The sequence below is a fragment of the Ooceraea biroi genome, chromosome 4 (assembly GCF_003672135.1).
Source record: "Ooceraea biroi isolate clonal line C1 chromosome 4, Obir_v5.4, whole genome shotgun sequence".
Lineage (NCBI taxonomy): Eukaryota > Metazoa > Arthropoda > Insecta > Hymenoptera > Formicidae > Ooceraea > Ooceraea biroi.
Window position 1 is genome coordinate 384717 of NC_039509.1, and position 24310 is coordinate 409026.

Below are 24310 nucleotides of genomic sequence, written 5' to 3' on the forward strand. Positions count from 1 at the left end.
AGGCCGCACACGCAGGCAAGACTTTAACTAGTTTTCGTAAAAGTATCTGTACACGCAAAGCACAAACAGAAACCCTCGCAATCAATTATTCGCGTGTTCAAATGAAAAGGAAGAAAATATTTAATTGAAATAGAAATTGTCTCGCATGCATTTCTGATTCTCATTTTTCCTTAGATTGCCAGAGAGAGAACCGAGAAGAAGCTGAAGAGATGCAACGGTGTCCATACCTCCATGAGATGAAAGAGCGCTTGCTCTCGCAGCCGACACCGACCGACAGCTTGGACATGGAACGACTCGACGGTGGCACTCCCGTTAAGGAGGCCAATCTGCACAACGATTATCCGGCGCACACAAATCCAGGCGTGATACCAGAGCCCCCGGAAATGCCGCCTGATTCGCTAATCGGCACTGTCGTCAAGGTGAGCAATTAAGTGTACCGCTGCCATACACATGCGCATGTATCTATGTCACGCGCATAAATGCAGAATGTATTTTGATGACTCGTAAACGGCTGTATTTGACATATGACCGCAACGTAGAGTAATACCGACAAGAGTTCGATTGGAAATTCTAAATTTGTATTCGTATGATGTTTGTTTCTTAGCTGAACTCCGATGGATACGGTTCGCACACGTCGCCGGCGCATGCGAGGCAGCCCTTAGTTCCACAGAATGCGAATAACCCACCCCTGTGCCTCAATTCTACGTATTCTGGTCCACCGAATGACATGCTGCCAAAGAATGCAAAGTAAGTACACTCCGACAAATGTAAGTTCTTAAGGTCCTTCGCTGCGAAGTACACGCGGACGTTAATGCATCATCCGCACTACAAAACAACATCTTGAAACGTCCGCCTAAACTTTGCAGGGAGATTCAACTCTTCCTGCATGGAATTGCATTTTGAATTTAATCCGAGAATTTGTATCTCGTTAGAAAAAGATATGACCAGACACAAATTATAAGATAAAATTAAACATTATAGAATTATAAGATAGTAGTATTTTAAGAATAAATATCCGGATCATTCGATTAATCAAAAAAATTATTATATATTACGTGGAACTTCGATACCGTATCTTGAGGGCGTTGCTTATCATGAAACTTATAAAGAGAGTCTCTGGAACTGTTCGAGTGACTTAAAATAGCCTTAGAGTTACTTACTCTCCAAGCAGTTACGTTTTACGACCTCCGATACCTTGCAGACGTCGAGCTCGTCGGCTTTGACTTTTAGCAAGTCAACAACGTCCAACAGAAACAACCAGGATATTGACGTATTTCAGATTTATATAAAACTTGATCGACATATCAATTTATTACATAATCATGTAGATGTCATTAACTGTTAAACAAGTAAAAATTCTGCGATAAAATGGACAAGTAAATTTAATAAATATTGCAAAATATAAATTCACGTAAAAGTATCCCAAGCGTGATCTCGTGTACTTTATAAGTTGCAAATTAGTTTAATTAGCTCAATGAACGTAAAGATCCTGTGTAATTTCCTTGGAAGAAGCGCCAATAAGGTATCGCGTTAAGTCACTTCGTAATTGAGATCACTGAATGCGTGATAATGTCGCAAATACAGTGGATACAGCTTGATTCAGCAATTTATAGCCGACTAGTACTCGGTTGCTCATTAATATGCGTCTTTAAAGAAGAACGACATTTTGAAAGCGCCTTCGGGCGCTGCTACCATATAAATAAACTCGATCAGCAATCATTCGCTCAATAGGACGAGAATTAATTAATACAGGTCAAAATACGTGAAATAAAATGCCGACACTCTAAATACACTCTGAGTACACTTGATACATTAAACTGTACGTGTAACTGATACGTGTAACTGAAAAATTCATATAACAAATACGAAACGAAAAAGATGAAAAGATGAAGTAATTATACGTAACTCAATTTTGTGATACAAAGAAAGAGAAGCACTTGAACCCTTTCTGACTACTCAGCTAATAGCTGAATTGTCAGCAGGCAAGAATTTAAAAGATTAATTAAAAACCGCGTTGAATGGCATTAAAGCTCTTCCTGTTCTCTCTTCTAGCAGAAAGGGCTTTTCACCTAAATTTCGGCTCATCATCGCTTTTGCAACCTCTCGTTCAGGGTTTAGTTCAGGAGGCGCGGAATCGCGGCAGCACTGCTAGCAGGTCTCGAAATCAATACTGCTGTGCGTGAGTGTCTCGCCTGTCGCAATCCTTGAAACGCGATATTACAGCACGCAGAAAAATACTACGAACGAGCTGTTGAGCCCGACTCAATTGCACAAGGATTGTCACGCAATTCTTACGATCTCCACTTAATTCTCTCGCTCTTATCACTTACAACTTCATTAGTCGGCATAATAAGGCAATAAGTAATAAGTAATAAAAATCTACGATGAATGATTAAACATTGTAGGATACTAAATGGATACGTGAGGTTTGCAAACACGTGGGTCAAGGCTACTGTGTGATATTTATTTAGGGATTAAAGATGAAATTTTAGATATTGTATTTGCATGCTTTAAGCTTGCGAATATTAAACTGAATTATGAATTGAACAATGAATGTATCGATTAATGTATTGTAGTCATTTTTCACAACTTTGCCAATATGTCGTGCTTGCGTCCATGAAGAATTGCGACATCGTGGAGTTTGAAATTGAGGATGTCATGGACCATTGCCAGGCTTTGTTACTTGCCAAATAACTATAGTTGTGCTGCCAAACATCGCAGAACCATAACGTCACGTCGATTCCCGCTCAAGTGGCCAAACGTAACTCAGCAATATTTTGCAACGTATCTCGAATCCCGATCACTAATCAAGATCGGTAATTCTATCGGAATCAGATAATTTTTCCGGATATAACGAATCACGGAACGTCAAAATCGAGTCTGTCTGCTACACCGACAGGGAAATACGTATTGCATACCCGTGGACTCCCATTCGTTGCAATATTCTTAACCGTACACTCGTTCGTTGAGAGTCGGGAGATTTCGCTTTTCGACGAGCGACATTTTTCCGATCGCTGCGGTTTCTCACCCCCGTCCGTCCGCACGCGCGGGGAGCGTGCACGACCGCACGGCAATAAATTCCGTCGAATCCTCGAGCGAATCCCGTCAGATCGGCCAATCGAAAACCAATTTTTAGCATTCCAAATTGACAGTCGGTCATCTTCGCGCTCCGGACCATCCCGCCGCACAACCCCTGTGCATTCTCTCCGTCATTCATCAATCGATCGGACTATTGGGCGTGCGACCGAAGTTACAGCACGCGACGATCAAGGAACTCCTCGCTCGTAATGGGACAATCTCCGACTCCGAGCCAAGAAACGGGGCTGCGCCGAGGGGGTCATGTCGACGCGAATTTTGCGCGTGAGAAAGGTCAGTGACCTCCCGGTGGCAGCGTTATCGAGCGGGTCAGTGGGTCGCAGAACCACGGAGCATTCTGCCCCCCTCGCCACCTGCCACCGCCCACGCAACCCCCCGCGCGTAACACTATCTTGCGCTGACCGGCCACCGCCCCCCGTTCCTCGTCATCTTTCCGTGGGAACGGTGGTGGCTGCAAACCCTGCGCGCGCTCAAAATCTCCTCGTCTTTGCGAATTCTCCTCCTTGTGCATTCGTCTTTCACCTGGGCGAAATTTTCCAGCAGCGGATAACGAAGCTTTTCTCCAGCGAATACGCCCTGGAGCAGCTAAAGTGCTTCTGTACTTGATGTACATGCGCGATACTGCGGTACAAGCATTGCGCAATATTTCTGCGTTACTCTAATGAAGCGTCTCGTTACTTAATTCGTTATATTGCAGATATAGAGAAAAACGAAGAATTATTTTATATAAATATGATACAATTTTAATAGCTGAATTTTATTCATTCCTTATTTATTTTTCTTATTTATTAGTGCGAACATACTTCTCTTTTATTACATTATATATTTCTGTTAGAGTCCTTAGAGAATTCCGAGAGTTAGAAAATTCCGTGGATGGTTTCCAACGCGCGTGAATTAAAGCGCGTTAAAAATTTGGTGGCCGTTTCATGCAGATAATGAGACGCTATTGAGAGCATCTCTTGTGTGATACCCGCGTCGATGAAGATGAATCGCAAAAGAAACGGCGAGACGCGTATGGAAAAATTCATGGCACGACAGCAACAGATTCCGCGAAACAAAGGAAACTTCTCCGTTTCGTATCACCAGTCGGCAGAAATCACCGTCGAGGATGCTCAATAAGCTTCGAGAAAACAATAAAATGTTCGAGTTGGACTTGCAATAATGGGGTCGACAACGCTTGAAAAATTTGTTCAAGCCATAAGAATTTCAAGCACGTGATTCTAAATACATGCATGCTCAGGACTCAGCTTTAAATACGTATAAAGGATGCGAATGGTATGAAAGATTTCAGAATACCGGACATTTTATGAAAATGCAATGTGCACGTCATACATTTCTTGGGAAATGAGGAAGAAATGATACCACATCGAAGAATGTTTTGTATGAGATTTTCTTCATGAGAAACGTATTCCGAGGCATTCAAGTGAGGATAGAACCATAAAGGAGAATTAGAAATGAGGTTTAGGAAACACGAACACGAAGAACAGTTGCATCAGCTACTTATGCAGATGAAATTAACCGGCTAGTATAATCAGGGGAATGGTAGCGTTCTCATTCTACGCCTTATGCATGAAAATTAACTAATAACATGAACGCATACAATTTAATCCCCGATACTTTACGGAAAAATGTTGCGTAATACCGTTAAACATCCAGGAATCAAGAAGCCTTTAAGTCTATAAAGAGCAAACGGTCGACGAGGCACGACGGAAAAATCCACCAAGACGCGAGACTTCGCCGACCGAGGCAGAGAAAGAGACAAAGCACGCGGGAGGGTTCCTCGACAGGGCCTTATACACCGTAAGCTGACACGAAGGGGGACAAGGGGACACATGATCTCGGGGTAGAAAACAAGGGGAGCCGGGAAAGATAGAGAAAGAGGGACGAGCACCCCCGCGGCTCTATATAGACGAAAAGCTCTCGCGTTCGCAGTGCGCTTGTGCGAGAAGCTGCTGCTGCCCGGGAAGAGACCTCCCGGCCAGCCTCAGTCTCCGGGATGCTGGGGGCGGCGATCGTGATTCTACCCCCATTCTCGTGGCGCTCCGATAACACGGTTCAACTGATTGCAGCGCGGTCCCGCTTGCTCCTCGCCAACCACTCGAATTAGCCCCTCGGTCTCTCGTCTCGCTCTTCACGCTCGCACGGTTTCTCGCGCGCGCGAGTAGAGAACCCGGGCTCGTTGTCTCTCCCTTGAACGGGTCCACCCTCTGTTGGCGCTGCCGCCACCGCTGCGTCCGTCCATCCTTCCTGTCTCTCTTCCTCTCGTTCTCGCTCTCTCTTCCTCTCTCATTCTTTGCCTCTTTCTCTCTCTCGTTCTCTCTCCAGAGATACCAATCCGCCTTCCGTCCCTTCTCCGCGTCCACGCTTCACACCCTTTTCCGTCGAAGCCGGGACGCAGTCACCGCGAGAGCTTCAGCCAACCGCCTCTGGCAGGTGAGTCTCTCTCGTCATCTGTCGTCGCGGGTGCGTCGCGACGCTCAAAGTGGTGGTCGTCGTCGATCAGCGGAGCGTACAGTGCCCGGAACCTGGGATATTCAGCCGCGCCTCGTGTGTGCACGGGATTTTCCATTAGCTCGTTCGACCAAGTACGCGGGATCAGAGACCTTAGGGATCTCCGCCTCAATCTCTATATCTCTTTCTCTCTCTCTCTCTCTCTTTTTCTATCTTTCTCTCTTTTTCTCTTTGTCGTTTTTGTTTCACTCTTCCCACCCATTCTTTCTGGTTCCTCCACAGCTCTATGGTTTTCTATTCTTCCCGTGCTCAATTCTGCGTGGCCGATCCTGTTAGCGACTCGCAGGCTAGAACGCTACGGACTTTTCTTTCTCTCTTTATCTCCCTTGTATCTCTGAGTGTGTAGAAAAGCTAACTAATTTTGTTTTTCGAGATTTAATGCAATAGAGGCAAAGAACGTTATTCGTTTTTCACTAAAAATTTTGAGAGTGTATACGGAAAGGCAATATATCTTTATTCACACACATCAAGTTTTCAAATATATTAACAATTGGGTTACGGAATATTCAAAGAGGCTGTATTCTATTTCTACGTTCTAGCAGAGAGATTTGTAATTGATAAACACTTGGCAGAATCACAAGAGCTGGCGTTTCCCGCTAAAACGAGTAAATGGAAAACGAAGTGACTTGAAATTTCTTTGAATTATAATCATTGACCATGGAAATAATTTGCGACACTGAACTAAGTTAATGCGGTGATTTAATCGGATTCGATTATATATGTGTGTATATATATATATGTATATACATATAATATTGAGGCGTCCACCAAAATGGCGGCACGGGTACCAGCGCTCCAAGGCACGACCACCACGTAGGGGGCACTTGAACTCGCGGGGGAACTAGATCGATTTGTTGCGAGATCGTTCAGTGTTTTTTGATCCGATCGTCAGGAACTCGTGAGACGAGACGAAATCCACGATGGTGGGTGGTGGTGACTGTAAGGTCGCCACCGTGGAGGTGGAGGCGGCCCCGGCTGGTGACAACACCGCGACACTTCCGGTCACCAGGCCGCTGAATCCACAAAACTCGTCGCCGAATGCACAGGACAATGCGGAGAAGAACAACGCCGCGAACAAAGAAGTGGAGCTGAAGAGCGTGCGATCGTGCCCGATAAAAAAGTAAGACGCACGTTGTAGAGGCGAGAAAATAAAAGGATTTTGTAATTTAAGAATCGTTCCTGTCTGTCTTACGCTCGCGAACTTGGTAGCGTTGATATATATGTATATATAAATATATTTTTATATATAGATTTTATATATAGATATAGATATTTTTATGGAGTAACTGAAAAGAAGAATATTGCTGCAAAGTATCTTATTCGAACATGCTGTTATCATTTATATCAGTATATCGGATTAGCACTTTGTAGTAATATTCTTCTGCATACAATTATTTTTAAAATTCATTTATATTACTTTATCACAGATTATTTCTTTAAATGAAGAGTAATAAAATCTCGAATATTTAAAAAAAAGTCAAAGTTTTCTAGCATTGGAAAAAGATGAAGATGAATTTTTTTCGAAAGACTTTTACAAGAAAAAATAATGGTTTTAGTTGAGCCATTTTTGACATACATTAATGGTCATTTGATTATTTATGTAGTTAATGGATACAATAGTTGTAAGCATATACGAATATTTGAATATTAACATTACAGCTCACTAATTTTCTCTCCGATAATTATGTCAAGACACAATTACGGACTCCGGGTATTCTTTCCATGCAAGAGTGAAATCTAGGTCAACAATAAACGTCACTTAGTGCGGTTGTTGTGCATGTGCTAATGGAGCATAATTATTTAACAACACGTTAATCGCGTGTTTCGTGGATTTGCAACTTTATTAGAATTGGCGTGACATACGCCGATTCTAATCATTTCAAACATAATAAGAAGTCAATTAATTCGAGAATAACGTGAACGTGAAGTTTGATTCACACCTTACGATAAAATGGAAATGTCTTTATATTAATGAAGAAATCAGAACTTTTTTACTGTTCTTTTGTAGACATTCATCACACAATATCCACATTTCGCAAAAAAGAATTGTTGGCGCGCGTCAATATTAATTTCCGGCTACACGTGTTGCATGTAAAAGTACAAACGGTTCATAACTACCCGAATGGAGGAATATCGATGCGCATGTCCGCACAAAAATATTCATCTCCGAAGCACAGAAGGCAGCGTGCGCTGTAAATAACTATAAAGCGAACGCAATGCCGCGCAAATGAATAGCAGATACCGAATGAAACTCTGACCGAGAAACGTTTGATTACGATTCATTTACGTCGAATAGAAATCTCCTTGTAACATTGCGAGCATACAGATTTGTACGAGATTTACAAGGCGTGTCAAGACTGGGATCCTAGCCAGTCGCCATATTAGCAGTCACAGACAGAAAACGTTAGCCATGTTACATTCGCGCTACCCATAGAGAACATCCGGTTAGCTAGGAAATAGTAACTGGGGCCCAAAATGGAAACGAGATGGTCGAGTTTGGTTCGCATTTCTATTTACGACGTAGTTCGTTAACCTGCATGCAGCTTGGGCGGATCCGAGGCTGATGTCACGTACACGGGCGACGTACATAATATATGCATTCGACTCGTGAATTACAATTGATCATTCATCAACGAAATATATTGAAATATACATAAATGACGTCAGGAAATGGACGCAGAAATTCAATTTCCACATTTACGAAGTGATTATTTCAGAAATTTCGGAGTTATGTACATACAATTGTTAAATCAGTGATCGATTGTTTACTTTCTTACGTTATATCCTTTCGTGGGTTGTTCTAAATCTTGTTATGTGCATCCAATGTGCGTCCTTAGCATCCTTATGGAAGGACTTTGCACAAAAGCTACGAGTCACGGATAAATCGGACAGTTCGCGCGCTACTTTTCAATTGACTAATATTGATTCGACGACAAGTGTAGTTATATGCACCTCGCGACGAAGCAATAGGTATCTCGGATTACACAGTCGCAGTTGCAATTGCATTAACACGGTCGCGAGCCAATGCCACCGGCAGTCTGCACGTTACATCCGTGACAAAACGGTGCCGCTGCATGGTCTCTCGCGAACGTGATTCAATTAAATCGAAATTTTTTAATTCGTCTATGTTTGAGGTATATGTAATATGTGTCAATTGCTGTGATTAACGAAAAAGTTAAAAAAAAGTAGTGTTATACCATACAGCTCGTACCAAATTAAATTTAAGACATAAATAACTGATTTCACGTATAAAAAATTTATTTAATTATATAGTAATAAATCATTAAAGTTCTATTAAGTTTTCGATACGCGGAAAATGTCACTCGGTTAATCATATTATCGTCAATTACAACATTATCGCAATTTCTCTCGTTTATCGTCGCGTGTAGGATATAAATAAGTATTTCACTGGCGATGATTTAAACAAGCACCGCTTGTCGACAAGTCGAAGTTGTTCGAGTACACGAACAACTTAATCCTCGAATAAAGTTTCGCGAAATGTTTGGAAGGATTCGAGAAAGGATTGAACCTTGAAAGAGGATGTGAGACGAGGTTGAGCCCATAATAGAGCGAGGGAACAGGGAGGAGCAGCGGCGCCGAAAGTAGGTACTTCGAGATATCGACCAGCCTGTCTGGACCAGTATACCCCAACCGCGCTACTATTTCCATTTTCTCGTTCCTTGTTCGCAACCAGAGGAAGGCGGGTTACAACACCGTCTACTTTCCACAACGCGAAAAAGATTCAGCATCTCGTCTTATTCATTGTTCTGGTATTCTTAATTTATTTGATCCACTTAATCGTACAAAATCCAAAATTGCGAGGAGTGTGTAAAATTCGAAAACACCGCGCCTTTTGTTAATTGTGAGAAAAAAATTATGATTCTAATGAAGATTCGAAGAAGCTTAATATCAGGAGATCGCGTAATGAAGTAAACAAAGATATGGAGCAATACCAAAGACGAGAAACTCATTCGCTGCCATTCTGTCTGTTAGCCCAATTGGGTGAACAATAGGCACGAAGTCTGCCCGATCAATCCAATTAGGAACAGGTTAGTTACACGGCTCCTTCGACTAATTAATATCGGGAAACTGAATTCGCGCAATGTAATTAATCGTTCTCTCGCTCGAAATAGATTTGCGCGCGAAATGCGGAAATGAATTCCATATTCGGCATACTCTAAGATCGCCGTGTCCTTTTCTCTACGAATCTTCAAACATCGATCTTTTTTTATAAATTTAGTTGTAAAAATACTCAATACATTAAAAGGTTAAAATATGTGATGTTAGAAAAATGCAACCTTTTTCCTGACGAAGGACAAAAAACTCTCGCTGAATAACGTATTATCTACAAATTAGCGGAAGAAATTATCGCTGACACGATATCCGTAACGCTTCCGTGATATACAATAAGTTGCAACAAGTAAGTACAAATAGAAGCGATCGTTTTAAAATAAAAACTGCCGCCCACATTTCCGGCGGGACGGAAAATATCATCACCTCTGCTCTCTAACGCACATTTTCCGCTATTATTCATCCAGGAAGAAAAAAATCCCTGACGCGAGTGTACAGACCCGTGCAAGTCACAATAAAGTCTGCGTCTCAACCCCTGAAATGCCACGGTGACAAAGGGTGGTTAAGCCCTTCTCGACGTGGACGCACGAGTCGTCGCGCCGCGCGGGCGTCACTTACAACGCGCGGCCTGTCATCCCTTCTGCGTGCGCGCCGCGCGGCCCCGTTTTCCCCATGGAAAAGCCTCATTTCCCGCGCGATTGATCCTCGGTGAGATCGAGCGCCGAGTTTGCGACCGGCATTATATATAGATTATCGATTGCGCCGCCTAACCTTTAGGTGAGAAAAAGAGCGTAATGAGGATAGGCCGTGGTTAAGTACGTCCGAGATGTTCGAGTGGCAGTCATGCTCGTCGATTAAGCGCGAATGCACCAGGTCAACTGTTATCGAAGCTTGACCTCTTTGCCGTATTCCAAGTAATCGCGCGCGTTTCAAGATCAAACGGTATCCGGACAAAAACTCGCCGCAATAATTCGTGAGGTAACACTGATGATCAAGAGTTGCTTGTCAGAAAGTTAATTCAATTATATTGTCAACTGGTGAATAGTGCGTTATCAAGTGAGCCTATAGTGTTCTTTTTTATCGTACATACATTGCGGTGGCGCGTCAACATAATAACTTGAGATTCATAATGTACTAAATATGAGGTTTGTGATATTGAATTAAACTGCCGATTGAACATTTCTCGACAATTATTTGGTTCAAAAAGCGACTAAACAAATTCGGTTGACAACAATTGACTGTAAAGGATAAGAGCGTGTTATTTAAGTTAAAATAAGATATCGGGGTCAAAATTATATTTGGTAAAAACAGTGAAAAGTCGATGAGCTTGAACGGCATAATAGTTGAAAGGAGAGAACAGAAATAGCACGCTTGTGCGAATCGACTTGCGCGATCGCAAGCGCAACAGTCGGCATTCGTTATTAGTCGAAGTAGGACGCGGTGCAGGTGATACATGAAAGTTAATAGAAAATAACTTATAACAATCTAATTAATAAAGATGATTAATTAATTACATATAATACATACATTCATTAATAATGAAGAATGACATTTATTTAAAACAGTGCTCGTGCAAGATATAAAATTAAAAGCTTTTATGCAAGGAATTGTTGTGAACAAACATTTGCACAAAAAGAAGTGAAGTTTAAGTGTTTTTAAAATTATTTCGGTGCGTAAAATTCTCGTTAGTAATCATGGAAGTCGAAGTCGTACCATTCGTTGACAGTAATGTACGTAAAAGGGATATACTGCCACGACGGAGTAGCAGAGTACAAATTGTGCAGAAAAAGGGGTGAGATTATAGTTAGGATGCAATATTTTAATATCAAAAATTCTTCGAGAAATTTTAATATATAATAATACTTCAAATTAATTTTTACGAAGACTAATTATGGCCTATTGCATTATTGTGACATGATAGCGAACTTGAATTCTTTATTACAGAACATCTCTCTTCATCATTATGAGCTTTATCTATGCGAAGCTGCTCGTAGTCGTATGCATCGCCTACGTGATAAGCGAAGTGGTAACGCACAAGCTGCCATTGTACTACTACGAGGGATTCTTCACGTACCTGTACGGCATGAGTATCTTGTTCCTGTTGTACGTCTTCTGCTTCCTGCTTCAAGAAAGCGCCTGCTGTGCGAGAGGAAGTGACACGCCACCGCCACCACCGAGGCCTCCCAAGACTGGCTGGACTGCTAAAGAACCTAAGGACAAGAGCAAGAAGAAGGATAAGAAGGAGAAGGAAAAGGAAAAGCAATCGAAAACCAAAAAGGAACCTCCTCCTCCTCCTCAGGTTTTTTAAAGATACACAAATTTTTTACAAGAAATAAGAAAACAATTTCACTGGTTATGTTATTAACAATTTTAATTAATGATCGCTGTTGATAATTTTGTAAGGAATTTTTTCAAATTCGATAATTCGTATTATTATTGTATTTATTCAAACAAATTGGTAAATTATTTATAGCAGCTTGTCTAACGCAAAGTTTCTGCCAGTTGTGACTCACTACACAGATTACTAATTTTATTTCGAGCGAGTTTCACGGCTACGGCAGTGACACGTTACCCATGAAATGTATTTCAGTTAGAGAGAGCCTGGTCCTAGTAATAAATTACGCGAATACTTTTGATGCTGACGCAATCGGGTCAACCACTGCTATCAACATGTCTACGCTATTTCAAACGTATCCGCATTTCTTTAGGCTATAAATTTCCCACTTCACTTTTCATTATCGGAATTGACTTTAATAGAGATTTACATTTCATTATTTTCGAATACAGCGATAATTTTCCAAATCTCTCAACAAAATTCAATCTCTCAAGTTGTCAAATGTTCAAGTTTTCAAAAAAACAAATATATTGACATAATCAAATGTATTTTAATTACGTTATCGTGACAAATATCGTTTTTGTAGGATACGACCGATGTTGAAGCTGGCGTAGCCACACGAGCGTTACGAAAGCGGAAGACTTCGCAAAATGATCATAGCCATGGAAGTTTCTTCCTCCGAATTGGCGCGATTGGTAAGTTTAAAAATTTTTAATAATGATAAGACATCCTTAAAATTAATGTACCTAGATAATATCGATAAATTGATTAAACTACGTAATTTTTCAGCTTTTGGACTGGGTACTATGGTATACAACGGTTTGGAGTTTGGTGCATTCTTCGAGGTGCCGCCTACATCACCCTGCTATCAGATATTACAGGGCGTCAACCCAGTACTGCAAATGATCTTCACCTTTATGCAAATGTACTTCATCTTTATGAATTCTCGAGTACGTATTTGATATGCGACGCACAACTGCAGAAATGTCGGGAGACACAAATTGCCTTTATTATATTATTCACAGCTGAACATCCATCGCTTCAAAGTCATCGCCCGCTTCGGTCTGATGCACGTGGTCGCGACGAATCTCTGCGTATGGATACGCACGCTGGTTCTCGAGAGCCTCAAGGAGATCACTCAGTATCACAAAAAACTAGGCCAGGTTCAGGCTGGGATTCTCGGTAAGCGATCTATCTGCAGACTTAATCGTGCCGCGTCGCCAAACCGCTCGAGCGACCATGCGAGTTCAAGCGTTCTGGCGACGACGCCAATACGCATCGACTGATTCCAATAATCGTCACGGCCGACGTTTGCAGAGAGCATTAAACAGCACTCGATGCGAAATGCCGGAGCCATATTGGGTACCGAGCCGCGCGACATGGCACAATTACGAGAGGCCCCTCTTACGGCCTCTTCGAGGTCGACGACCGTCGCAACGACCACCAGCACAGCTGTGACTGCTTTGGGCCGCGTGATGACAACAACGGCGAGATCGATCGCGGATGCGTTCACCTCTACGCCAAATCCTGTATCTACGACCTGGACGACCCCATCGACCACGACACCATCAACCACTATCTCCGTGCTGCCCAATCTGACATCTAGCACGGCCACGACCTTGTCTACTCTTCTAACTACGTTCACGCCATCGACTACCAGCACTACTACTACTACTACTGAGAGGATCACCACTATCCCGACTACAACGAGCACCACAACCACCACACCATCTACCACCACGTACTGGTCGCAAATCATGGAACTGATGAACACGCCGCAAGCTGACATGGACAACCAGGTACTAGTTAAGTTTTGTCACGTCTCGGTAAAAAAGTTTTATTGAAATTATGCGCTAAATTTGTCTCTATTTAGGTACCGCAGATCTTTGATGTAAGCAACCTGACAAACAGCAGCGAGTATTGGACTCCGAATTTGGGGATTTACGCGGAGGCGCTGACGGAGGACGGCACAGTATCGAACTCGTGCGGACGTGTCAATATCATGGGAACTATCGTACAGGACGCGGCACCGTATCTGTTCCCGTTCATAATCGAGTACAGCCTGATCGGAGCAGCAGTCATCTACGTCATGTGGAAGCACATTGGCCGGCATCCGCGTTGGCCTCATCAGAGCGAGACGGATCTTGAACGTTGCTTGGAAGCTATACTGTCTCGAAGGGCCGTGGCTCTTGCACATGCAGGTAATTACAGTCTCTTTCCATTATTCTTCTTGCTACCTGCATTTCAATTGCGCTAGGTCTAAGAGATGTTCTCTCTTTTTGTTTATGTGTGTCAGATCTTTAAATATAAGTTAATTTTTTAGTTAATCTAAATATCATGCTCTCATAAAAAATATTATAACAGGTCACGGCAGGGTTGATTGCGTAGGAGCGAGCAAGGGTCTCTTCTTCGGTCTGCTGCTACTGGTTGGCTCCCTGATATGTCTGATCCTCTTCTTCGTGCTTATCCACCACCCGGAGCTCGGCTTGCTCGCGATTTATCTCGCCGACGTGTCCCATTGCGTCTTAATGGCGTTATCTATCGTCGCCATAATCGTCGGCTTCATCCGCGTGCAAGGCCTCAGGTTCAAGGCTGAGGAGCAGAGCGACCTCAACGACATCCTCCTGCGCGTCTCCGCTTTCGGTCTCTTTGTCTACGCCGTCTTCAGCGTGATCGCCGGCTCGCTCGCGGCCTTCAAGCACGAACCAAACTTGCTGGTGATGGTGACGGGATTGCTCTCGGTCGCCCAGGTGGTTCTTCAGATGCTCTTCATCTCCGACGTGTCACGTAGGCGAGTTTATCTACCGGAGCATGACCGCAGCAAGCCCGGCAGGCAGGTTGTCACTTTCTTACTCATCTGCAACGTAACCATGTGGGTGATCTACACCTTCGAGACCCAGAAGGTCATCGCTAATCCGGTGCAGCTCGACTTCTACGGTTTCCTGGCCTGGGCCATCGTGCAGAGGGTCACTCTGCCGCTATGCATCTTCCACAGGTTCCACAGCGCTGTCACGCTCGCCGAGATCTGGAAGACCAGTTATAAAGCGCGTCTGGAATAGACGAAAGGAGGTCTCGTTATGGTCAATCGTCCGGAATGATCGTCGGTTGGAAGGAAAGAGTGCGCACGAACAGGTCAGGATGTCGTCAGTCGACGACCATGATCAGATATTTCGTGTTTCATCGTTGATTTCGAGTTTCGAAGGAGCGCAAGAATGGCTGATGAGGCGAGCAGCGATTGAAGAAGATTGAAGAAGAGATCGGCGGATGGGAAAAACTGAAGAACGACGGATTAATCGGAATAATCAAACGTACAGCGTATTCAATACGCCCCTGTTACACGACCAGACCTTCAGATGATACTCGTTGATAATTTGTTGAAAAATCCAAGAAGGATTGAAGAAAAAGTTGGAAGTGGAGATTTGTCTCATTGACAAATCTCTTGTCGACATCTGAAGAGATCGTTTCAGTGATTACGATCAAGGTCGATCTGACATCCTCGTGGAGGAGCTTTCGTGTAAAGTGGAGCCAGACATGATCGTGTCGATCCGTGAACTATCTTTTTCTGCCTCCGTTTACATGTATATTGCATTTATTGTTTATTCTTTTCTTTGTTTTTTACGTTGTCTTAGCATTGGTCTATAGAGACGAGACGAGGAGAGAGGATGGATCAATGACGATCTGGACGATCGACGATCTCATCGGTGATCGGACAGGCTTTTGCCGATTTCGCTCGGCGCAAACGAAGCACAAAACAACAAAGATATTAGCATTTCACCAAGTACGACGCATTTCCCTTCACCGCGTGTCTCACCTTACACGATCTCTATATACTGCCGCCAAATTTTCTACTTTTATATGTATACATTATATGTACCGTATATGTACCCTCGCCCCATATTGTGCATCAGGAGCATTGTAGACGATTCGGTTCACTCACGAGGATTTAGATTGTCCGATATTGCCCGGCAATTTTCTTATTTTACTCATTATACGGAATATATAATATATTGGATCGCGCTGTGATACACTTTTGTGAAAACTTGAGTCGGCGTTAGCGACGAGTCTCTTTCTATTCGTAACATTAACTAAATATTTCATATTTTTATAAGTCATCGATATTTAGCGCAGACGTGATTTTAGCTTCTATGTTTATCGCGTTTGGTTCGCGCTCTCTGCTGCATCTTACGAGACGCATTAATTGCTTCGAAAACCAGAATTCGTCGTATTAAATGATCAGCTGGCCGTTCGAAGCGAATGCGATTTCGTTTTCGCGGTCGGCGCAAGTTTATCGAGATAATTTCGCATAATTGCTAAAACGGTGAATGGAATCCTCAAATCCATTCTCACGACACGTAATGCAGTCGCGACTAGGACGAACGAGACGATCGTGATTGCACCTCTCGCGATCGAGGTCTGGCGAAATCTCGAGAGACTCGGCGCAGAACAGGGTAATTTCGCAGTGCTGTTTTTCGCTCGACGCAGGCAAATCGAGCGACGTCTCAGTCTCGCGACAGGTCCCTTTATTCTCGAGTGACTTCAGCCGAGACACGAATGTCTCCTCGCGCCGTTCATGAGCGCGCAATTAACGAGAGATCCGTCCCTTCAAAAGGGACACGCACTCGAACGATCTCCACCGTTGTTTCACGTTGCGTGCCGCGGAGTACAAAATTGTTTTTGAAGATTTTCGAATCTTTTTATCGACACTTTTCGGATATTCGCGCTCCTCGTGCGAACGCGCTTCACATCTTTGTCGCATCTTCATCGCGAGCAGCTGGCACGAAGCACGCACAATTCGAAACGTCATTGAACGGAAACGGTGAGGAAGAGAGGAAGGCTGCGTTCCGAGCCAACACGAGCGACTTGTAGGTACAGGGACGGCATTTCTGTTTCGGATTCGCCGAGTACGCTGAACGGCATGCACCCGAGACTTCTCGCAAATGTAAGCGGAAATTACGCGCTACGATGCAGATTGTGTGACTAAGGCGTGGATGCATGGAGCAGTGGAAATCATGTCAGGGATGACTTCGCATCGAAGAGGCTTATTTGCAACGGAAAGCGACTCGTACGTGTTTGTTCTTTCAACTACGCGCGGTCTGGCGGTTTGAACGCCGGTGCTTTCCATTGCGAATGGCTTAATTCTTTGAGGGGCGACGGTGCAGCTTGTGTACAACTTTCACGATTAGATACGTATAAGATATGTAAATGCAGGTGCCACCACTTTTCGTGCGTTTCTATGTTGGTGCGATGTGGTTTGATTTGTGAACTACAGTGCCTAAGTTCCGCACTCTAGCGTACTGTTTCCTCTTTCGAAGGGCCTGCACAAGAAAAGCAAATGAATACGCTGATTTTCTCAGCCCCTGAAAGAGTTAAGGGAGGGAGAGTTTGGAGATAGAAAAAAAACGAAGACTATAATTGGTACACGCGAATAGAGGAGCTCGCACTACTCACGAAATATAAGAGATAATTATTACTATCATTATTGATTAGTATTTAAGCTTATCTCGAAGAGATATCTCGATCTTTCGCATTTACTACGCTATTGATATCGTACGTAGGTCGTTGAGAAAGAAAAAAACGTTCATCGTATAGAGAATATACTTTGTGAATTCCTCCATTTAATCCTTGTGAAAATATTCCCTCCTTTGGAAAACAAGTCACACATTCAACATTGAATTTTATTCAATAAAATTTATCGATCGTTATAAATTTTATTAAATAGACTTCCTCACAAAGGGAAAACAATGATGCACTTGAAAGATACACTTGAAATCCTGACGAAAATCGCAGTTACACACCAGTCAACGTATTTAGCTTTCGAGTCTAAATATTTTAATTATTAGAAATAATATAAATAGTAATATAAGAGCAAGAGGGATGCGCAAGGCGCAGGAGGAATGTTGTTGCACCGGAAGCTTACCGAAAAGCAACCGTTAAAATTAATTAAAACGATCGATTATACATAATTATAATCCAAGAACGACATTACAATACGAGATATAAAAATATATATATAGATATAAATATAAATAAATATATATATATATTATGGAGACTTGTACTAATATCAATGTGTGCAACTGTAGATGAAGTGCAATGTGTAAATAACGATAATCGTTCTTCGTCAATAAATTATTGTCTAGCAGAGTGTCTGTGAAAGAATGTAATATCATCAGCACAGCGATGCAAATTTTTCCTTCGCGCGCGGATAGAATTTTAATTTCTCGACTGTCAATCTACGATTGCATCATGTCACCACGAAATGTATAAGCTGATATTTCCAAGATTGCTTGTATGACGTTGCACCCACACGTAAAGTATGTAATGTATAAACACATATAACGTATATATATATATATATATTTTAACGTAGAAAGAAAAACAATATATATATATATATATATCAATAGAAAAATTATATGTACGAACTTCTATGAATCAAAACAGTAATCATGCATTTCACTTTTCTCATAAGAGATTTCCATCGAAAGTAGGTAAATCAGCTTATATACATAAAAACCTATTAAGTCATTTAGAGAGAAATTTACTTCTTACGACAAACTGTGAAAAAAGAGAATTTTCTCACAGCGAAGGAATCTTTTCACCGACACTCTGCGCGATCACCAATTTGATCGCAATCACGGACAGAAGAAATAAAATCACGATGACATAGCAAGAGCTCAGCGAGAGTTAAATTAAATCAACAAGGCACTGCCACACCGGACCAACAAAGCCGAAACGAATGATAGAAGGGATTCGGAGAGGGGAAAAAAAGAGAAAGAAAGAGAAACACGCAAAAGAGAAAAGAGAACCAATAATCCTTTATCGATTTCCCATAAAGAGAAGCTAAATAAAGAGAAGATATATATGAAGTCAAAGAACCTTCCACGTTTAATTCGAATGCGAACGAGTGCGTAGTTCCGATGTACGTGTGCGTGATGTGAGAGTGACAGAAGAGAAAAAGGAAGCGAACGACAAGAAAGATAGACGGAGGGAAAAGAGAGCGAGACAGTGCGGATCGTTCTTCTTCGGCGAACAACGTCTTTGTATACTCTACCCATGTTGTAAGGAGAAAAGCCACGATTCTTGTATATGTACATCAATATCTCGATAGTAGCCGTAAGCCTAACTAATGAGTCGCGAATTTGCACTGGGGCCAACAGCCTGAACGCAGCGGAGATTCCAAGGGTTCAATCGCAAAGCGATTGTGCGCTTGTATTTATTCATTTATTTATTTTTCGTTCATTTGAGTCCGCAGAAATCATTCGTGCGAATTTATTGCGAGCATCAGCCTATTTATTGCATTAGTTTTCATTCACATAGTTGATATTTATTGTACGCATAATTGTGGCAGTATTATAAATCCGGTTTTGTAGAAATGATTCAATTGCAAACGCAGCGGCCGATTGGCGACTGTGATTGGCGTAATTCTCTTGCGACAACTGCATTGATTTATAGAATTGCGTTTTGAGATTCCTGAGTTAATGACACGTTCGCGGCAACTTCGCAGCTCCGAGTTGCGAGTTCTGCAAGAAACGAGCGAGAAAAAAAAAGACGGCGAGGATTTGCATATGCATACGCGCCGGAAGCAAATCCGCGACGCATTATTATTTAACATAATGTAGTGAGTTTTCGATGTCTTCGAGTATAATTACAGTTTGTACACGTATACACATAATTGTACACAGACAGACATACACGTACATGCTAGCACAAGTGACATCACTCACGGATCTCCCGGAGACACACTGTATCGAAGAGGAAGCGAGGACAAAGGCAGGCACAGAACGGAAGAAGTTAACATTTCGTCAGAAAGAAGGCGATAATGGCAGGCAGGACACAAGAAAAAAAAATAAAAGTATAAATTACGTGTTATGGTGTAAGCAGTTCTTCGAATGTCGAGTAGCGACGATACGTCTGTAAATTCGTGAATTCGCTCATTCATCGATTCCTATTTTCATTGTATACCGTTAACAAAACCAGTTTCATTGTAACCCGAGTTGCATTGGCACAGTCGTTGCCGCATCATTTGTAACGATACACGATTATATTGGTTAATAAAAGTTATCTAGACGTATACGACAGCGCGTTTGTCTCATTCAAGTCGTAAATCCTATTTCCGCTTCTTATTTTCACCATCAAACTCATCTTCGATTGCCTTTTAAAAAGCAAGTTTACAAAAATAATAATAGAATTACTCTAATTGCATAATTAGTTTTATTTTAATAGTTAATATTTTTATATTTTATATCTTATATACATAGTTTTTAAAATTTTATATAATGAACATGATGCAATATTTAATACAAAGTTCACAGTAATATCGTTTTGCAAACATTGCAGAGTTACAATTCAGAATTTAAAAATTGCATAAGTTAAAACATGCATTTTAGTATATTAAAATACAGATCAACAGCCAGTAATGACGTTCTCTTAACGAGTCCATATATCTACCGTAGATATAGCTCGAAATTTCAGCAATTTAGAATTAAATAATTTATACGCAAAATTTCGATATAAAATATGTTTAAGTAAAATATTTTGGTAATATTCCAGCATGCTCATGATATTAATTCACTTTGATGATTATTGCCAAAAACCATACATATACAGTCAAATTACGTTCACGTTCACCACGAGATGGTGGCTGTTCCCGCTCAATCGACAACGCAGAGTGTAACGATACAATTTCACTACTTATTTTATTACTCGAGTTATCATTAACCCATCAACACTTTGCATTTAACATTTGTAATGAAAGTCTATCTAAATTTGCACGCAAGTCATAACGCTGTGCTCAGGTCTTATGTACATTTTGTGAATAATCAGCCCGGTTGAAGTTATTAGGTCAGGTGAATTGTTAATCCTTGCATTATTAATTTGGATCGTATCGCGCCTGAGTCACTCTACGTGTACAAAGTGTGTTAAGGACATTGTTCAAATGAAACCTGGCACGATCCTTTGCAACACGACATTTACATTAAAACACAAATGCGACATAATATAAGTGCCAGTAAAATAATAGTAAAATTTTTACGATATGGCAGCGTTCTTTAAAATTTATTTTGACTATAGTGAAAGATAAATTTTATTGCTATTTTATGTTATGCATAAACAATAAGATTAAAAAGTAAAATGTTGAAAGATGCGTGTGAGCGACATTGCTTTCCTAAATATATCACGATGCTCAAAGCGAAGCAATCGTTTGCGACTAAATGGTCCGAGAAAGAGTTAATGCAAATGCGTAAAAAATTTTTAAATCGAAGAAAAGATCACGGAGCCGGGTAAACCGGACATGAATCGGGAATCGTGCTTGACGAAATGCAGCCAACTGTCCCAACGTGAGTGATGTGATGTGACTCGAGTACAGCGTAATGCAGACGAAAAAGGCGGAAGGCGCGCGCGACGCCCAAAAACGGGCGAAATTACGAAGAAGGAAACGGCCGGGCCGAAAGAAAGGTACACAAATGCATATGTATGGTACGCACGTATATATCGACGTCGTCAGGAGTGTTGGCTGGCTGGCTGGCATTGTAAACGACCGGTAAACAATTAGTCGCGCCGTATGGCGATGAATCATTATTAAAGACGCCGATGACGAGCCGACTGTCCTCAAGCGCTCCGTCGTCGTGCCGGTCATTCGAATGGGCCTGGTTAACATGCGACATTAATTTGCGTAAGGTGTATTTTGGGGTGCTACTTGAAAAGACGGCAGCGGATGTGGGTGCGCAATAGAAAGGAGATGACGTACCGAAAGCGAGGGAAGACGAAGAAGCAGAAGAAGAGGAGCACTGGCCCCGGCGAGGCCTCGCTCGCCGGGGCCTCATTTGCCTTTCAATGCGTTGCTTCCCTTCGTCTTCTTCTCATTGTACGACATGGCCATTGTCGTGCCTCCGTACACCGTGTATTACCTGTGCCCATCCGTATTCGTGTCGGCGTGGGTGGCGACCGCGCACGGCAGCCGCGTTAAAAGGCTGATTCCTAAAATACGTCTCAGATACTCGTGACCTGTCCGTGCCTCGCATTTTCCGAGGCTAATCGCCGGGAATTATCCGAGTCTCGTGGTCCAGCGCGCCATCATGACTGCTGTTGAATGGAATCCGTTTAAGGGTCGACGAGTGAGATGCAGAGTCATTAATGGCGAGAAATATCCGTTAAATCATAGGAAATAATGATATAGTGCATGATCAGAAATTCCGTTCTGTGAGATTGACGTCTGTGGCTCACGAGGAACGTGTCCATTCTCTCGGTTCAATTTCGTTGGGCGAAATTAATATTTCGCGTGTTGCGGTTGTCAGGTGTCTCGCGTAAGAGCCAATCAACGTTGAAAGTTCAACGCGTACGGAAGCCTCATTAGAAAATTCTCATCTAATTTCCAGCCATTCGCCTTCCATGGAGCGGAGCCGCAAAGTGCGGGGCGTGTTCCCGCCTTCAGCTTGTTTAACTACGATCCATCATCGAGATAACAAGGGAATCCATCCCGAGTAATCTCGCGCTTGAAAGGCTGATAACATTCTACGTACAAGGCGGGAGAGATCTCTCCTCATCAGTACGCGCGATTGCGACGTCAAAAATCGCGGTCTTCGCCGTGCTTCCGGATACCCGGAGGCTTTCCACTCTAGAGGCAACGTAATAGTCCGTATAATACTGCCCGGGTAGCGGCGGGTGCAAGTTGAGTCGAGTCGAGTCAAGCCGGCTACGAAGTCGAGGAAGCGGATCGGCACGGAGACGCCCCGGGCAGCTCGGCGCAGCCGTGCGAGGTGAGAGACCACAGGCTGTTTGTACCGCTTAGGCTAATGAGGTACAGATGGCGATATTGCTATACCGTAAGGTGGACCGGAGGGTGCGACAAAGATAAACGCAAGACACATACACATAAATATGTACACACGCGTATATATAGACACGTACGCCGAATCCGGTGCAAGGTGGTTGGGAAGGCGATCGGGCGCGAGCGAAAGGGGTTGCCCTCGTTTGATCAGATCCCTATCTCGGCCAGCCGGTCGGTCTTGGCTACTGCTCGGCGATCGCTATCTCTCCTGCCGATATGCACCCTCCTTTTAACCCGGTGTTACGGTGAAACCTGCGGTGCTTGAGTGCACACGCTCGCCTTTTCGGCCTGGACGCAGATGCGCCGCGCTCGCCCGGCACTGCTTGCATATCAGGGTGTACATGCCGATCCTCACCCCGATATGACGTCTTTAAGTGATGTTCGGTGATGTCGGTGTTGTCCGTTCTTGTACGATGTGATAACACGATCGCCAAGATTCGCCATGGTTTCGTTAACGACGGTAACGAAAGCTTTCAAAATGATTGTGGCGCTTGCTCTTTTCGTTGTCAATATGGAATACTTTGTTTCATTGCAATTTGTGAATATACATACAAAATGGACAAAATAAACGCAGAAAATGAATTGCAGCGTGTTTCTCTACTCTTCAATAAAAAATAAGTTGTACGTAACACAACGAAATTTATATGCGCGTACATGCGCGCGTTATGGAATCGGAACGGAGGACGAATGCGAAAAGACGGCTGAAATCAGCGCGAAACGAGAGCAGGCTGAAGCGGACAGCCACGATTTCACACCGCGGCCGTGATCCGTGATTTCACGGCAGCTGCTCGCGCGGCAGGAAGTGAGACATCATACGTGTGCGCTGGCACTAACTTTCTTGCATAATGTGAAATCGAGGACGGAACGCGTTGGCCGCTCGTCTTTAAGACCGACAATCGCCGATGGAGAACAATGAGACGATGAATCGTTCTTCGGCAGCTGGCTCGATTGGCGCACGGAGCGGTAAAACCAACTTCCTTCGATGCGGCATAAAATTATTTTCCACGAGAAAAGAGATCAATATACATCTTTACATAGGCAGAAGCGCGGATCAGAACACTTGAACAATATGGGAAATATTATATATAGCAAAAGATGTAAGAGAAATTGATTAAGTTGACATCAAAGGATTAATGACATCAAGTTTGCTTCTTTAGCTTTACTAATTAAATCATTTAATTGTTCTAACAATTTCAATATATTATTTATATATTATATATAAATTATTAGAACAGGACGTTATATAATTTCTTCAACATCTTTCTTCATGATGATTAGAATTTGAAATTCTGCATCAGTAGAGCGCAACCATAAGATCACGCGACATGCATGTACGTCGCAGCTTCGTCTTAGATAAGTCAAGAGCGATGATGGCCTGTGTTGTTGTTTGAACTCCTCTCGAAAGGGGAAAGGGTTTCCGCTTAGGGGCGGCATAAGTGCATCCTTAATTACCTTCTGTGGCTTGAACC

General features: G+C 42.7%; 1 protein-coding gene across 2 annotated transcripts; it reads left to right on the top strand.

Annotated features, from left to right (window-relative positions):
- The first annotated feature begins 174 nt into the window (after positions 1–174).
- Positions 175–20089, top strand: LOC105283576 (proton channel OtopLc). Of its 2 annotated transcripts, none has more exons than XM_026969176.1 (9): positions 175–419; positions 605–747; positions 11623–11977; positions 12600–12708; positions 12803–12963; positions 13039–13195; positions 13331–13812; positions 13887–14214; positions 14378–20089. In XM_026969176.1, the coding sequence occupies exons 1-9, from the start codon at positions 210–212 to the stop codon at positions 15070–15072; spliced, it is 2640 nt and encodes an 879-aa protein (XP_026824977.1). In that variant the 5' UTR covers positions 175–209; the 3' UTR covers positions 15073–20089. The 2 variants fall into 2 exon arrangements, with proteins under 2 accessions (XP_026824977.1, XP_026824978.1); XM_026969177.1 differs by lacking the exons at positions 175–419; positions 605–747 and adding exons at positions 5053–5529; positions 6500–6727.
- The last annotated feature ends 4221 nt before the right edge of the window (positions 20090–24310 follow it).

What these genes read in the sequence shown, in the direction of transcription:
- LOC105283576 (XM_026969176.1), top strand. Translation starts at nt 210, where the DNA reads ATGCAACGGTGTCCATACCTCCATGAGATGAAAGAGCGCTTGCTCTCG. An exon ending in AACCTCCTCCTCCTCCTCAG is followed by an intron (nt 11,978 to 12,599) that starts GTTTTTTAAAGA and finishes TCGTTTTTGTAG; the next exon opens with GATACGACCGATGTTGAAGC. An exon ending in GGTTCAGGCTGGGATTCTCG is followed by an intron (nt 13,196 to 13,330) that starts GTAAGCGATCTA and finishes CGACGTTTGCAG; the next exon opens with AGAGCATTAAACAGCACTCG.